The sequence below is a fragment of the Sminthopsis crassicaudata genome, chromosome X, assembly GCF_048593235.1.
Source record: "Sminthopsis crassicaudata isolate SCR6 chromosome X, ASM4859323v1, whole genome shotgun sequence".
NCBI classification, from domain to species: Eukaryota; Metazoa; Chordata; class Mammalia; order Dasyuromorphia; family Dasyuridae; genus Sminthopsis; species Sminthopsis crassicaudata.
In genome coordinates this window covers 11,427,463-11,444,064 of record NC_133623.1, presented here as the reverse complement: position 1 = coordinate 11,444,064, position 16,602 = coordinate 11,427,463, and the positions used below count along the sequence as shown (strand labels likewise).

The 16,602-nt window shown below is 46.2% G+C and overlaps 1 protein-coding gene across 5 annotated transcripts in view; it reads right to left on the bottom strand.

The window, feature by feature from the left end:
• The window catches only part of PCDH19 (protocadherin 19), a 111,061-nt gene that overhangs the window by 27,332 nt on the left and 67,127 nt on the right, over positions 1-16,602 (bottom strand). For 3 of the 5 annotated variants that reach the window (XM_074276953.1, XM_074276954.1, XM_074276956.1), the window contains 2 exons: positions 16,043-16,101; positions 7,489-7,661 (listed from right to left, as the gene is read on the bottom strand). In XM_074276953.1, coding sequence (XP_074133054.1) covers positions 7,489-7,661; positions 16,043-16,101 — 232 coding nt within the window. The remainder of the gene's footprint in view (positions 1-7,488; positions 7,662-16,042; positions 16,102-16,602) is intronic. The other 2 variants (XM_074276955.1, XM_074276958.1) reach the window with 1 other exon arrangement.

Genomic DNA, 16,602 nt, shown 5'->3' with positions numbered 1-16,602 from the left:
GGAAGTGCCTAGAGCTAAACTGGCTGTGTGGGTGAGGTGAGCCCATTTTTAGGGTTATAACTTCAACTAGCGCACTGAGAGCCAAGCACCCGGAAAGAGTCCCGTTCCTACTTGGGGGCGGTGGGGGGCAGGACGCCAGGCAAGTACAAAGGCTTGAACTCCAAACGAATCGGCAGCATGGATTGTGTGCGATCTAACAGCTTGCGTGTTTATTGTCTAAACTGTAGTGAAGGGTAATGGAGTAGAAACACTGCTTCTGTCTCCCAGGGACCCCGTGCAAAATAGATGCCTCTCAGGGGGCCACCTCAGCAAGCTCAAACACGGAATGAATGGGGGAGGGGGTCAGTTCAGTCAATGCACCTGGACGATCACCTCTGCCCCAGACAGAAGTCACAGTTGGGCCCACCCGCTGGGTCCATCCCTCTGACCTATTCCACTAGAATGAAGCCAGATGTTTCCTGGGAAACCTGAAGCCCCTTTCCATGAGGGCTGGGGTAAAACATGTATACAAGGGGAACATCTACCCACAAGGAAATCTGGGAAGGTGATGTGATACATTGTGGACCAATCTCTTGGTTCCAGAGCACTGATAAGGGTTAGCTTTCAGAGCAAACTTAGGTTCCCTAAAATGGACCCCAAAGGTCATCAAATCTAACTTGAACTTCAATTGGGATGAATTCAGATGTCTGGTTAGTTGCAGAGGGATAAATTATTCCCAGGTCACCTGGGGAATCTGAAGGTTCCACTCCTAAAGAGACCCAAGAGGAAGAGGCTAAACTGAAGCCACTAAGTGGTTAAAAATACGCCCCCTTCAGTCTAGTGGTCCGAGGTTCTCGCCAACCTGGTTGGTAGCCGATGACAGCCAGAGAGAAATTAAAAGACAGCTGCCTTCCCAGAAAGGACAGGCTGTGTGAAGGGCAGACGCAAAAGGTCTGGATTTGGGAAGGCAACCGGCACTTCCCTTCTGTGGGACTCACTTTCCTCATCTATCAGGGAGTTGGGCTCTGTTGGGCTCTGAGATGCCTTCCAAGTCAGGAACTGGGATTCTGTATCCTCAGTGGTACCTGAAGCCAAGTTCCCGGAAGAAGCGGGCAGCCTCACGAGCGAATCAGAAAGGGCACAAACAGGCAGAAAGTTTGAAGAGGAGAGACAGGGAAATCCAAGCCCCTCTTTCTGGGGTCCAGGATAGAGACTTAGAGGGAATGAGAAATTTAGATTGAGATGACGAGTGGGGATGGAACCCACCATCTCAGTGCAGGCCTCTGCCAAGCACAATGGCCCCAGATGGCATTCTGAATGATGATGGCACAGCTACGGCATGACTAAAGCAAAATGGAATTGCTCCCAGTTTTTAATTCTTGGTCACATCCCATTCTTTGCCCTCATGGCAAAGGTGCTAAACATGGCTCCGAGACACACCCATTGCCAAGGAGAAAAGAATATTCGCTACAATGCACAAGAACCAAGGAGGAGGAGAATATCACCTTTCCATGGATTTCTGGGTGAATGGGAAGATAGCTAGTCCTGGAGTAATGGTCGCTGGCCAAAAGAAGCCCTCTTCATTTCCTGTGCCCCTGCTGACTTCCCCCATCTACCAAGGGGCCTCGTAGGTTAACAAGGACAGAACTCTTACTTCAGTGTGCCATGTGGGAACCTGGCTGCCACCGTCTATCCCTCTGTAAAGGGCTCCCATCACATCCAAGTGTCTCTTTAAAGGCATCTTGCTTTCCCACTCTAACAATCTTACTCTCCTCATTGATCCCAAGCAGACGGGTCCATACTACCTGGGTCATGACAACCTAGTGAGATCGGGACCAGAGATAGTATTGTCCTCTTTTACACAAGAGACTGAGACTGAGAGAAGGAAAGTAACTTCTCTAGGTTCATACAATGAGGAAATTTCAGAAGCAGGATTTGAGTCCCTGGCATTGTGACTCCGACCAGAATACCCCACAGGTGGCCTGATAGAGGAAGACCCTCCTGCTAGAATTCTCGTCCCGTTTTGAACACAGAATTGTTAGGTTTTTTTGTTTTGTTTTATTTTTTTTAACAACCTCCAACTCTACTCTTAGTGTAAATTGCTTTTGTGTATTTTTTTTTAAAGCAATCCATAAAAAAAAAAAAAAAAAAACAATTCATAGCCCGATAGAATCCCAGATTTAGAGTTGGAAGGACCTTTAGATGTCAGCTAATCGAGCGCCTTGATTCTACAGAGGAGGAAACTGAGACCCAGAGACATTACACAGCTTGTTCAAGCCCAAAAAGCCAGTGAACCTTGGAATTGAGATTCAAACCAAGCTAAGAGCAATGGGGAAAACAATTTCCCTTTCAGTACTAATAATAGCAACATCTAGCACATTCAGTGACCCGGTGGCTTATTGATAATAATTGTCTGCATCATTTGGGGTCTATGGAGTCATAGATTAGTGGGCCTTAGATAATGAGTGTCGCATGCCTGAGGCGAAGTGAAAGGATGCTCAAGTGGAGGCGAGAAAATCATTCCTATGGTTGTACGGCCATCAGATACATCCATTCCTATGGTAAAATAATTAAACTTTGTCAACTGCTACATTTGTCAGGGAATTAAGGTGCTACCAAAATCCCCCCCTTCCCAGAGTACTGTAGAAGCAGAACTGGGGGTGGGAAGGGATAACTTTGTGAATTGCAGAAGAGTACATACAGCCACAAAGATGCTAGTTCAGGTCCTAGGGGACCTAATCAACCTCATTGTGGAAGTCAAGATAAAACTTTTTGACAGCGGAATGCTCATCTTATAAAGTGGAATTTTCAATCACTGGGCCTAACATCTGGCTGGGACCCCATGCCCATTTGACAGGGTGGGAACCTGGTCTAGGTGGAGCAGTTTCACCAAGAGACTAATTGAAAGGAGTTGAGGCACTCGGGAGATAAGAGAGCTAGTTTATTCAGGAGGAGTATTCAGGTGCCTGCTCAGTGTTTTGTTAAGAGGTGGGAGGAAAGGCAATTGCAAACGTGGGGGGTGGGGGCAAGTTGGAGGGAAGGTGAATATCAAGTATAAATGTCTTAATGCAGACATATGTAGGGGAGTCTGGGATGTGGCAGCAAGGTGCCTACTCCAAGACTGCTTGTCCCAATTGCTGCAGTCGGTGAAGATCTGATCCCCTGCACCCATGTTTAACTCAACAAACCTATCTGCTGAATCAAGTCTGGCTGATAAAAACAGTAAATAAAGGAGGTGCCTAAAAAGGCCCAGAGAACACGGCTCCGGCCTACGGCCCACAGTGGCACTTGAGCACTCTGGGTAGGTCTGCTTGGTAACGGTAGATAATCGTTCCTAGGCATATCTGTCTGTGTCATCCATTTGGTGTCAATTAACAGGGGAGGGAAAATAATCCAGTGTTGTAATGAACTCCATATTAGAGCAATTAAAATCCTCTTTTCAGTTGATGAATTTATAATCAATAATTAAAATCATAAGGTAAGAGAGACTGGGTGGGATTCCCATTTTAAAACAGACAAAATCACCGGGCATGAGGAGATTGGAAATTGCAAACTTGGCCCATGTTCCCTGCGTGGTAATAGAGACTCCATTTAAATAAACTGATGGGAAATCCCAAGCAGTGTCAAACAGACAGGTCACCCTCACAGAATATCAGCAAGAAGAGATATCAACGGTCATTGAGGTCAATCCCAGAACTCCAACTTCTCTGCCAAGTGGTAGGTCAGCCTCTACTTGACCTCCAGAGGGGGGACAACACTGTGACCCCAGGCAGGCCGGGTCACTTGTGGCTAGAACTCACTGCTAAAAAGGATTTTCCAATCCACAGCCTAACCGGGCTTCTCCTGACTTCTGCTGAGTCCTATTCCTGATTTCTGGCCTTTGGGGCCAAGCACAAGCCAGACTCTTTCAGGCAACACATCTTCAAATCCCAAGTCTAAAAGTCTGTCTTCTCTTTCCCAGACCAGACATCCCAGAATCTTTTAGCTGATCCCAGACAAAGGCCCTGTTATCCACTGATTACAGCCAAACTCAGTCAAGGGGATAAACTTGGCCTGAGCAGATTGAGGCGCGAGGAGACAGTCAATAAAGGAACAAACCTTCCTCACTGGGACCTCTCTTTGTCAAGAAGGCTCTCTGCCCACAGAGTATCTAGCCTTTCCAGAAAGGGGTGATATTCAGAGGGCACTCAAACTGGGGCCGAACTGGGGACTGTCCCCAAGACCAGAATTCAGTTCCTTTGGGGCAAAGTGGTAAGCTCACAGAGGATCGCTGAATTGTTCACAAGAGATTCTAAGGATCTTAAGGAAAGGACATCCCCAAAAGACGATATTCCAGTGGTAGAAACGGGACAAAGTATGGTCTGTCACCTTTTCTAGTAAGATATGACATAAAGAGCTCACTAAATGGTCACAATGCTGGACACAAACAGAGACCCGTTCTTCACTGCACCTACAAGAGCAATTTGGATCCTTTATCTGAGAACAAGTGGAACTGGACTCAGCCAGTTCATTGACCCAGAGGCCTGTCCTGAAGCCTTCTGGGAGTCAGGCCAAGATTATTATTAGCAAGCCAGGAAGTTGCTCACTTCCGAGCTTCTCCCTCCTGGTCACTGAGGCTAAGCCCATCAAGATGTTTTGTTGATTTACCAACAGGGAGACAGAGTGGCTCCATGATGCCTCGGTGCCATCTGCCCTTGGAAGGCCAACTTTGGCTCATATATGGTTTTTTTCTTCTGGGGCTGAACTGATCAATTCTGAGCACCCACTTACTTTGAACTCTCACAAAGTGCTTTCCAATTACCAGATTTTTCAGAGAGCTGGCTGCAAATGAGAAGCTGGGATGGAATTTCTTCCCACGGTATCTGCAACCTAAAGTGCTTTGGCCCTGCACATGGACGGAATCTGTCAACCGTTAATCCCGGGGGATCGTATCCAACCTGAGGATGTGAGATCAAAAAGAGCAAGCCTGAGGAAGCCTTTGTCCTGACGGGAAGCACAGAATGTAGGGGGCTTCCTAGGAAGGTGGGAACAAAGTCACACACACTGGCCTCCAGCTCGGGGGCTCAGTTCTTCAGAATTCTGGCTCATTTTCACATCTCATTCCTGCTCAAGGAAAAAATAAGGGGATGTACAAAATAAGTACTCCCCAGGGATGCCTTCTCAGTTCACTCTCCAAGTATGTGCAGAGCTCAGAGGCTGACCTTCAATTAAAGAAGGCCTGAGACTGAAGCATTCCATCTGCCTCCCCATGGAGGTGTGCCATCCACTGAACTGTGCCCATGTGGCCAAACCTGGGCCAGGAAAAGCTCCAGAGGGACTGACTGCTGGCAATTGGCAGAGGGGACTATGGTAAGCCTGAAAAGCCCACCATTAGCCCAAGATCTCCTGTCTCCACCCCTACCCCCTGATGTATCAAACATCTATAGGCTATTTCAGGGGGTCCAAAGGGCTGAGGTGGGGTACTCTATTTCTTTAGCTTGCATACTAGTTGTGGACTCTGGATGTGGGAATTCTGGTAAGTGCCATAAAGGCAGGGACTATTTCTTTTCTGTCTCGTATCTCCAGCACCTAATACAGGACTTTGAATATAGTAAGCACTTCTATTTTATTTCTTAAATGTAAGTGAATCAGACCTTCTGGTGGCTCCCATTGACAAGATAAGCACTCTACAGGGTGCTATATATAAACTGGTCTCCCAACCTAGGTTCTTGGAGTGAGCCTGGGTCACATGAGATGGCAACAGGCCACGGGAGTGCCGTGCCCTGAGGTTTGGTGCTGATGCTCTTGGGGGGGGGGGGCACTTTTTAATTGCCTCACTTGTAGTAAGTGGACAAGGGAGTCTGAAGGATGAGTTCAGAATCCCATTGGAAATCACGATTCGAAGGCATTAAACTTATGCCCATGGAGAGTTTCCTGCAGAAGGGGACTGAGAGAGCCAAAGAAGAGCTCACCCAAGAAGGCGTTGGGGGGAAGGGGGGAATGGAGAAGACTGTTTCCTAGTTTAAGTAGTTATTCTTGCTAAGCACAAATGTTTTCTGAATGTCAATGCCCTGGTGAAAATTACGGTTCTGTTGTCCCAGTGGGGCAATATGTAGGCACCAATAAAGAACGGGTCCATTCCTGGTCTCGTGCCACTGAAGAACCCATTTTACCAACAAAACCAAACCCTTTGTGAAAATAATTTTCTAGGACACAAGTAGTAAATGATAGAAATGCATCATCTGACAATGAAATTGGCCTTACTTCAACTCTAGTTATCAAAACCTTGCATTTTAGCCTCTTTAGCCATGGTCAAGATCAATGGAAAGGACCTTTTCAAGTCAATTTGATTCGCCAATCAGGAAAGATGGCAGAACCCAATGGGGAGGTACCTTCTCTATGGCACTGATTTCCATATTTTTTTTCCAAAAGGGATGAAAAGCTCTTTTTAAAAATTTCCATTTGGGGAAGGTTGTTAAAAGTTCATATAAGAGAAACTATTACAACTAATTCCTCCTCTACCCTGCCCTACCCCACTTTAGAAGGAAAATCTTTGCTATAGAGATGAATATCCTTTATTTTCTCCCTTTGCTTTCATTCATGAAATCAAAACAAAAGCTTTAAATGGTATTTCTAGGGAAACAAAAAGGGCTGAAGCCCAGCCCACAATAACCACATTCTGTCCCATCCTCCTCCAGTCCTTCAGCAGCCTGGCTTATCTTAAGAGATCTCCAGGTTTCCCGAGGTTCTGCTGAAGCTCAAGTTCTGAATCAAGAAGGAAAGGCGATTTCCAAGTATATTTGCATCGATAAGATATTTGAAAAGTGGCATTTGCACAAGTTCATCTGAGCTCAGAGGTATGGCCTGGCTTGCTTCCCTCGATTTCTGCCCTGTAGACTTCATGAACAATCCTTGCAGAAGGATTGTGGCCCGGTCTCCAAAAACAGTCACCTTCCCATATTAAGATTATAGTCCTCCATTGTCCTCCATGTGGACAAGGGCATGAAGGCCTTTTCCCTGTGGGGGGGCTGGAGGGGGGCTGTTTTCACGGGACTATTCCCACTTTCATTCTGTGTCTATCCCCCATCCTCCCCAATTGTCTATACATCTGTGAGAGGCTTGAACTCACATTTCTCCCCACGTGAAACCTCATTAGCTCCATATGTAGGGAGAGAGCCCCCATCTTCAGGTTTACTGGCTCCATACTCTACTCAGCTCAACTAATCCTCCAGAATCCAAAGGCAAAGGTCCTTCACCTTGTGGCAAGAGGTGCTCTGGTCACCACATGGCGCCTCATGTGGTTAGAAAATGGGAGGCTTGTGGTGGATGCACCTAGCTTTTTAAAGAGTAGAACCAGCTGCCTTCCTCATGCCTATCATATAAGGATTCTGGGTCCTCATTAGGGCCCCACAAAGCTTTTTAATGCTGGCCTGTGACCCCTGGGGGGCTTTGCTGATCCCTATCCCATCCCCTTCAGCCCCACGCTGACCAGGCCACTCAACAGAGCACAGAGACAGTGTCAGCACTCACCGTGGTCAGGCAGTTGAGCGCCCATGGAGGCGACGCTGGAGTGCAGGACATCATTGACGGCCGTGTCGCAGTACAGGCCCCGCTGGATGTCATGCTCGCTGTCCGTCTGGTCGCTCTCCTCATGCCCGCTGTCCTTCAGGCTGTTCCCCTCCAAGTCCTTGAAGGTGGAGCTGCTGGGTTGGACAGAGAACAGTAATTTACTCTCACGATGGGGCCGACCACGCGGGTCCCCTGTAGTTGGGGATGATGTTGCAGCCCTGAAGTTGGGCTGGCCCTTGGATGGCCTGGATGTGTGCCGGGGAATCTCTTTAATAGCTCCAACTCTGAACTGCCTGGGCTACCCCCACCACAGCCCTTTCATTCATTCATCTTCAAACACACTCCTATAGGCAACCAGAATTCCCTACGAATTTGAAACAATCACCACAAAGAGAAAGAATTACAGCGGGATTTGTTTCATTCTCACACAAACAAAGGATTGCTGCTGGTCTTCCAGAAAAAAAAAGGAAAGGGGAGAGAAATGGGAAACCAAGGGAAAGGAGGCATAGTGACTTGGGGTCAGCTTTTGAACTGCACAGCGCATTGAAAGAAAAAAAGCAAAGGAAAAAAGGAGAGAAAAAGGCAGGGGAGATGCCAGAGACAAAGAGCGTCCCAATAGAACTCTGTCTGGAGCTCCAGGACTTCCCATGATGCCTGGCACATCCATTTGGGTCAAGACCCGGGACTTCATTGCAATGGGGAACTCCCCCACACAGACGTTTGGTCCACTGAAGCAGGGGAGCAACATTTCTATAACCATTAAGTTTAGACAGTGGCTTGGGAGCCCATAAGGGTAGGTGACCTGTACAGGGTTCTATGACCAGCATGCATCTGAAGAGGGATTTGGACCCAGGGCATCTAGACTATAATAACTCTCCACGCTGCATAATGGCTGCTTGTTGAATTAAACTGACTTTCAATTTAAGAGAATTTGAAGAAAATGTCTCTTGGCTTGGATGAAACCAGACAGAAAGGGCACCAAACCCAAGAAGTGGCCCTTGCCACCAGCACTGCTGCTGCAGTGCCTTATAGAAAACATAGGCTACAGCCAAAGAGCACCCCCCCCCCACTATATTGTTATAGCTGCCAGTTAGGCCATCAATTATGCATCTGAAGAACTAGTGAGGAGCGGAATCCCTTTCTAGTCAGTCTGGAAAAAGTAAAGGCCCACTTGAGAAGAACACAAACCCCATGCATTCGAGGCACATGGAAGAATTCCAGTGAGCTCCCTGAGACTAGGGAAAAGGGACTCCCTATAGAGAGGATATTGTAATTCCACTTGATCTTCTCATCCCCAAACCCCAACTGGCCGGCTCCTAAGAAGCTCAGGATGGTGACATTCAGTTAAGGATAGAAAACGTATTTTGACACAATGGAGCAACACTGACCCTCTAGCAAAGATGGAAAGGAGACCCGTTCAATTTCAGAATGGTGCAAAATGGAAACAAAATGGATGCTTATGGAGTGAAGAATGGCTCTATGGGTTGTGGAACGTGAAAGTCACAATTCCCGTGTCACAAGAAACAGTGAGCCTGGAGAATTGCTCAGAGACTTGCAAGAATACATACAGAATGAAGGAAGTGGAACCAGGAATACCATATGCACAGTGACTAGAGTGCTGGAAATGGAAAGGACAAGAGGAAACGGAAAGTCGGCTAATTAAATCAAAGTGGGTTGTGGAGAAGAGAAGAGAAAACACAACTCTCTCCCTTCTTTGCAGAGGTTCTTTCGTAGTCTAGTGGAGTATTTTATATAACATATCAGTCAAGAAGCATTTAATAAGTGCCATTTCAGGGCTCAGTGGTTGGAAAGTTGGGCCTGGAGTCAGGAAGCTCTGAATTCAAATTGGGCTTCAGATATTTACTGGCTGTATGACCCAAGGCAAGTCACTTCACCCCCTCTACCTCAGTTTCCTCATCTGTAAAAAGGAAACGGAGAAGGAAATACTATGTCAGTACCTTTGCCAAGAAAACCCTATGGATAATATTGACATGCTATGGTCTGGAGGGTCACAAAATGTCAGACATGACCAAACAACAACCAGAAGTGCCTACTATGTGCTACAGGTGCCAGGGATGCTAAAACTGAAAAGAAACTGCTCCCATCCTCAAGGAGACCATATTGAGGCATTTGTTAGTTCTACTGAACAGCTCTCTCATCTTTAACAATTCTTGGGCTCAAAGGTCACCTAGTAAAGGGTGATAGGGAGGGATATCCATTGCAACAAAATAGAGCAATAAAAACATTAAGATGGCTATGGCAACCATTAGTGTGGACATATCACACATGATCCAGAGAGGAGCTAAAAAGGACTTCAGAGACCATCTAGTCTAGCCTCCTCATTTGACAGCTGAGGAAACTGAGACCAGAGAAGGAGAGTGCCTTGTCTCACAGAGGCTAGGTTGGAACTCGGCAATCTCCCTACTACTGTACCACACTGTCTCTTGCTGTAGGGGTGCTAGCCAGGGATTTCAGAATTACAAGGAGAAACTGATTAAGGGAAGGGAAGAAATTTAGGCCTGGGAGTCCTTGAGATGGATGTCTCTGTATGTTCTCCTCTGAAAAAACGGGGAATGGCGATCGACACCCAGTTCAGCTCACGGCAGTTAGCATGCTGAGAGTTTCGCTTGCCTATCTGCCAAAATAAGAGCCGTTTGCCCTCATCTTGTGAGGATCGTTGGGGCTTAATGAATGGAGCTGTGCAAGGTTTTTTAAGACCTAGAAGGAAAGATGCTGCAAATTATAGAGCAGCCTGGCAAATACCCTGAGCAAATAACAATTTATGTCCAGCATAAAAATTGCTGATTTCATTTTCTTTATTGCCTGTATGTCTCCTGGGGGAAGAAAGCCTTGAAAACCCATTAGTCAGATGTTAGCACTGATTCAGCCTTAAGCTAGAGGGAATCCTGTCCGACATATAAGGGTCCCAAAGGGAAGTGGCCAAGTCTTTTTAAGTGATCAAGTCTCTCTCTCTCTTCTGTGTGTGTGTGTATATATATAATATATATATGTATATATATATATGTATGTATGTATTTGTGTGTATATATGTATGTATTTGTGCGTACACATATGTACGTATGTGTGTATGTATTTGTGTGTGTTTATGTATGTATTTCTGTATATACATATGTATATGTGTATGTATGTATTTGTGTGTGTGTATGTGTGTGTGTATACACACACTCAAGAAGGCTTAATGAATATTTCTCAGAAATGACAATGAGATGTTCTAGATGTTCTTTGTACGTTACAAACAGCTGACTGCATCAAGCCCCAGTGGACCATGACAGTCTCCTCAATGAAATCAATGATCACTCAAAAGAGTTTAGCCTAACCACCTATACAAGAGAATCCAAGTGGATGAAGAGCGCCTATTGTCCACATCATGATATGTATTTGGATGGACAGGCCATACATAGAGCAGATCCACTGGTACATAGATCTTGGGCAGAACTGCAAATGAACAATGAGTTGGGCCCAAGTCTGAACATGAGAAAGAGAGCAGGCTAGATGATTTTTAGAAAATTGGGCAGTGCTTTTAAGGGACATCCAAGCTTTTCTCAAACCCATCCCTCTGGCAATAATATTCTCCTAGCGATGCTACATCAGCAGCGAGTCGTAGAATCCCACAGTCTCTGAAGAATAAAAGTTAAAGATTAGCTCAAAATTAGTGAAGAGGAGAATGGAATGGTTGGTATGAACATGTTGCAGCAAAAAATGAGAATTAAAGAGAGACATGAGATCAAGATCCACAGGTGTCTTGATGGTGGCCAGCATGGGTGCTTCATTGGTATCTAGGCACTACCTGAAGACGCAAAGGGAAGTCCAGGCCCGTGGACTGGCCCCATGGGGAGGCTTCCTAAGGGGCTGTCTCTCAGAGTCCTGTGAGACGGGGCAGAGAGTCTGTAGGGGCTGCTGACTCACTCTCTAGAAAGATCGTTACGATTTCCAAATTCTCTCCGAATGTTAACATTCTAGAATCTGTATAACTGGGTGGGAAGCCTGAATAAAAGATCTGAATAAAAGAGAGTTTCCTTCAGCCTCTCGTTCACCCACTGAAAATATGTGCCAAATGTGAGAGGTCTGGGCCTTGGGTTAAGGGTGATCTTGGAATCAGGACATTTGCTAATCAGTGGATCTTGGACAGAGCATTTCATCTTGCCAAGCTTTGGTTTTGTCATCTGGAAACTGAAGGTATCAACTGTCATTTCCGACCTGGAAGGGGAAATATTGTGGGACTCAACTGAAATCTGTGGGCAGAAGATGCTTGGGAATCCAAAAGCTTCAGAGGGATCGGCTTGGGGCATGAGCCCCCAGTTCTGGACTCAGGAGGTCGATGTCCCCATTTTCCTGCCCCCCTAATTTACTGCCTTGTTCATTTCCACCTGGTTAATTTTCTTGCAGCTGCAGCTCCATGCCCTGCCTGCTTACTCCTCCCCAATCAGGGCACGGCAGGAGAGAATGGAGGACTTTCACAACAGGTATAAAGTGCTGTTAATGGGCTTAATCACTCAGAGGAGCAGGAAGGAAATCAATCTCACACGTGGACCCTCCGAGTGGCTTTTCCTGGAGGGCTCTCGGTGGCCCTGGGGATGTCATGTGGAGCTTTAATAAGGTTACACTGCCATTATTTCATTTGATACCTGGCACAGCCTTTGGAGGCAGGCAGTGACAGCATTAGGAGCTCCGTGTTCCAAATGGAGGAACTGAGGCTCAGCAAAGTTAAGTGATTTGTTCCAAAGCCCAAGATGGGGCACTCCAGCGGGCTGGACTCAGACCTCAGGTGAACAGCTCCTACTCTCAAGTCCTGGCTGGTTCCCTGAGGAAAGTCGGGTTTTTTTTAGGAAAAGACAGCTACCATAGGTCATGGGATTAAAGTCACTGACTAAGAAAATGAGCCGCTGCTGGTGGCTCAGGAAATGGTGGCCAGGTCAGACCCACAGGAGGGGGAAGGGAGAAGGGCAGGGAGATCCAAGTTGGTCAGATTTTCATTTTAATGCAAAATAAATGGAGATTGAAACGTTCAGCTAAAGATCCAATGATGGGTTTCGGGCCTGCCTGGGAAGGGATCGTTTCCAGTGCATGGAAATGGGTCTGTAGGAAGCCACACGCAGGGCAGTTGCTTTTGAATCCCGCCAAAGCATTGTTTGATCAAGCTTAGCTTTGTTTTTTTATTTCGTGTTAGGCCCTACTCTTCTACATCTTCCAGCCATTTCATGTTTGAAAGTCAACGTTAAGGCCCCTGTGAGCCATCACACACAGGTTTCCCTGAAACTTTGCTGCCAAAATGCTTTGTCCCCAATCATCGGTATCCAGAAGACCCAGGGCTTCAAAGCCCCAAAGAAGGACGTGAACCAGATTCATTATGTTACAAAGCCCTCTGGTATCTCCACAGAAACTAAATGGACCGCCTACCATTTTCAGCTTTGCTGTCCCACAAATGGGAAGCTAAAGAAACATACTTCTTCAATCTCTCAAATGTTTCCTTTTCAATTAAGGGGGCCACTAGGAAAACGCCTCTAACTTTGATTTCAAGCAGGATGGGGAGCGATTGTCCACTGGCAGAATTTTTACATCTCGGTCCCATTTGGAGTAAAAAACAAACCAAAAAGAGACAGGCCAAGCAAATACAGGAAATGAGCACTGGGGTGGGAATTGGGGAGGGATCTTCCACTGGCAGCTCAGTTACTTTTTCCTGTGTGCACTTGGGGCAGTTCCTTAACCACTCTGAGCCTTAGCTTCCTCATCTCAAAAACGAAGGCTCTGGATTCCCTGGTCCCTGCCCTCTTCCCCAATGAACCTATGACCCAGGAACAAAGCTAATGGATTGTTGCTAGTGGATGTGGAGCCCTGGCAGAGCCTCCAATCTAAGTGGTGGGATGCTGTGCTATTTCCTCTCTCCAACATACATTGGGGGCTGCAGTAGGTGGAACCTAGCTGGGCAAATTATCTTGCGGCTCTGAACCTCACATTGGAGATAATAGCAGCAACAACGACGATGATATTTCCTTAGCAATGACATCATGGGGACGTTGTGGGGTACAAACAAGCTCAGGTGTGCAAGGACTCGACAGATTTTGAAATGCCGCTTATCATTATGAATAATATTAGGAAGCACAGAATGGGGCGTTCAGGAAGGGGGAGAAAGCTGGGACGAAGGGACTTGCGAGGAATAAGTAAATTGGGGTCTTGGACCCCTGCCGGCTGAGCAAATCAAGACAATGTTTTTCAGAAGTCTGTCATCAAACCCTGTCTTCAAGATCCCAGGACCCGACCCACTGGGAAGGCTGAGGACAAGGCTATTAAGTGTTCTTGGCAGAAAAGAGGCAGCTTTCCAAAAAGGCCATCCCAAGCCACCGCCACCGCCACCACCAAATGACCGGCCTCCTTCCTGGAAGCTAATGGAAATGGCGTCCATGACGAGCCCACGTTTGCCCCTTGCGGAGCCAGGCTACAAACCCAATTCCCCATGATGGCAGCTTTCCTGGGAAGAGGCACTTTTTGAGGAATGGGCCACATCAAGGCCTGAGGGTGGAGTTGGGGTAGGGGGAGGTTCAGATCAACATTGGCTGAGCTTTGGAATCGACAAACATAGATCAACTTGTCATCGTGAATGATGGTTTTTTTCCCCTAAGTCAAAGGACTAGGAAATTGTGGACATCACGTCTTTGGGGTTGGATCCGGAGCCTGAGAAAATCCCATTTTGTGCTGCGACTGCCGTTGTTCTCTCCTCTCCCTGATACTACCATGTATTTCCTGCAGAATATAGGCGCCCGTCTTTAATTAGCAACGTACAGGAGAACGGAAGCTCCTTGGGAGAAGAGACCATTTGCTTTCGTCTCTGTAACCCCAGCACCTGACACATAGCAGGCATTTCAAAAACTCATGTGGAAGAAAGAAATGAGGGATTCTAAGCTAAGAGATTTCCTTAAGCAATCGGGTGACTGGCCCTCTTTGGGTGAGCAATCCTCTTCTAACACAGATAAACCCACACTCTTTTCACTGGATAGCTCAGTGTTGTGAATTAAATTAAATGTGAATTAAAGCAGCTTACACAACAAGCCAGTAGCTCCCTCAAGTCCCATTCTTTGGGAAACATAAATTTATGAGATTGGTACGAATAAAAGAATAGACTTCTGAGTCCCCCACAACTGCAGCTGAAATCGGATTCTCAAATCATAAAAGAATGTACACACACACACACACACACACACACACACACACACACACACACACTCAAAAATATGTGCACTTGTGCAAAATTCAACGCCAGGTCATAGATTGGTGACATGAAGCTGCAGATCACCAGCAAGAATTCCTAGTGCTGTCTCGGGAGGGTCGTACCTATAGTGGCCATTAAGTCCAACCCCCTCACTAAGCACTCTTGGCCCTGGGTTTCTCATATGGAGAACTCAGCAATCTCATACAGAACATCGGGGCAGTTTGGACTAGAGGGGAGACAGCTGTCTCAGGCACTAAGTTTGAATTCTGCTTCACACAATTACCAGTGGTGTGAGTAGGGGGAAATTATTCCCCTTCCCTGAACCTGGTCTACCAAATGTGGATCTTATTATCTCTAGGCAGCTACAACATGATATGAAAGTTGGAAGGCTCACCTTAGAGTGAGGAAGACTCAAGTTCAAGTTTGGCGATATATATATATATATATATATACACATATATATATATACATATATACACATCCACACTGGGAATTATTTCCACACCAATATCCTCACAGATCCACTCCAAAGAAATCTCACCCCTGTCGTATCTGTTTTATAGGCTGGTTTGAGACTCAAACTATAAAGAAATTGGCAAATTTTACCCACTTTTAGAATAATTTTTAAATAAACATTGGAGTACTTTGTGCTCTAGAAGTGTTGCTGTAATGATTCCAATGGCTCAGCCTCCCAACCAGTAACTATTCTAGGAGTCCCAGGAGCACACATTAGGGTCTTAGTTTAATGTTTCCACAGCAATTACCTTTATCCATATAATTACCCATAGAAGGAAGAAGTACAAGAACTTAACGGATAAGGAACCCAAAGGCCTACTGTTTACATTCTGGTGCCAGCAGTGAGTGCAGATTCTAGCCCAGGGCATTTCACTGCGATCTTATGGAACTGTGTAAGGTGGTTTCCTTTCCTTTCCTGAACTGCCCAGGCAGATACTGGTTTATTTCCATTTTGATTTTGTTATGGAAAGAGTTGGTTTAAAAAAAAATACATGCCAGAGTCATTGAGTTAACATTGATCTCTTGAACCTTGGTGGCAGTTTCCACATGGGACCCTAACATCACCAAAGCAGGTTTCTCCTTCCTTAAAACCGGTAGTAAGAAACTCGAAGATGTAAATCTTACTTCAAAATGATCTGTTTGCATTTTTTTGCAGAAAATTGACTGGCACAGACAAAAACAAAAAGGGAGGGGAGAAAGGGGAATGTGGGTTTAGCTTAAGGAGGTCAAGGTCAGGCAGGTGGAGGAGGCAAGCAAATGGGTGCTCAGACATACCTCTTAATTATGTGAGCCCGGTTGTTCACATAGTTGGCGTCGAAGGAATAGTTCTCAGTCTGAAAAAGAGAAGAGAAGAAAAAATAACAAAGACCATTAGATGGAGAAGAGTTCTATTTTCCTGCCACGAATTAAAACCTATACCACAGCGAGTCCCAAAACAGAGGATTTGTGAAGTGGAATGTGCTCTGTGGTCACTGAATCCAACCCATAACCGCAAAAGCCATTCCCTCAGCCAGTACTGGCTTGAAGATCTCTTGTGAGGAGAACCCCAACCTGTTCAGACAGCCTTTTCCCCATAGAGATAGAACTAAGTGCTAAGAAAGTGACTGGGTCGTGGTTGATATTGCCGTTTTCCTAATACCCTAATCTACATTGATGGCTACAATTTCCTCTCGTTGTTCCAACCTCTGTGATCTAGGACCAAAAGAACAAATCTTCCCTCTTGTGCATGACAATCTGTTCTTCCCCTCCCCCCTCCCCACCAAGCTGTACTTCAGCCATTCCTTCCATGGCATGGACCCACCCTGACTACCCTTCTCTGTACTCGCTCCAGGTAC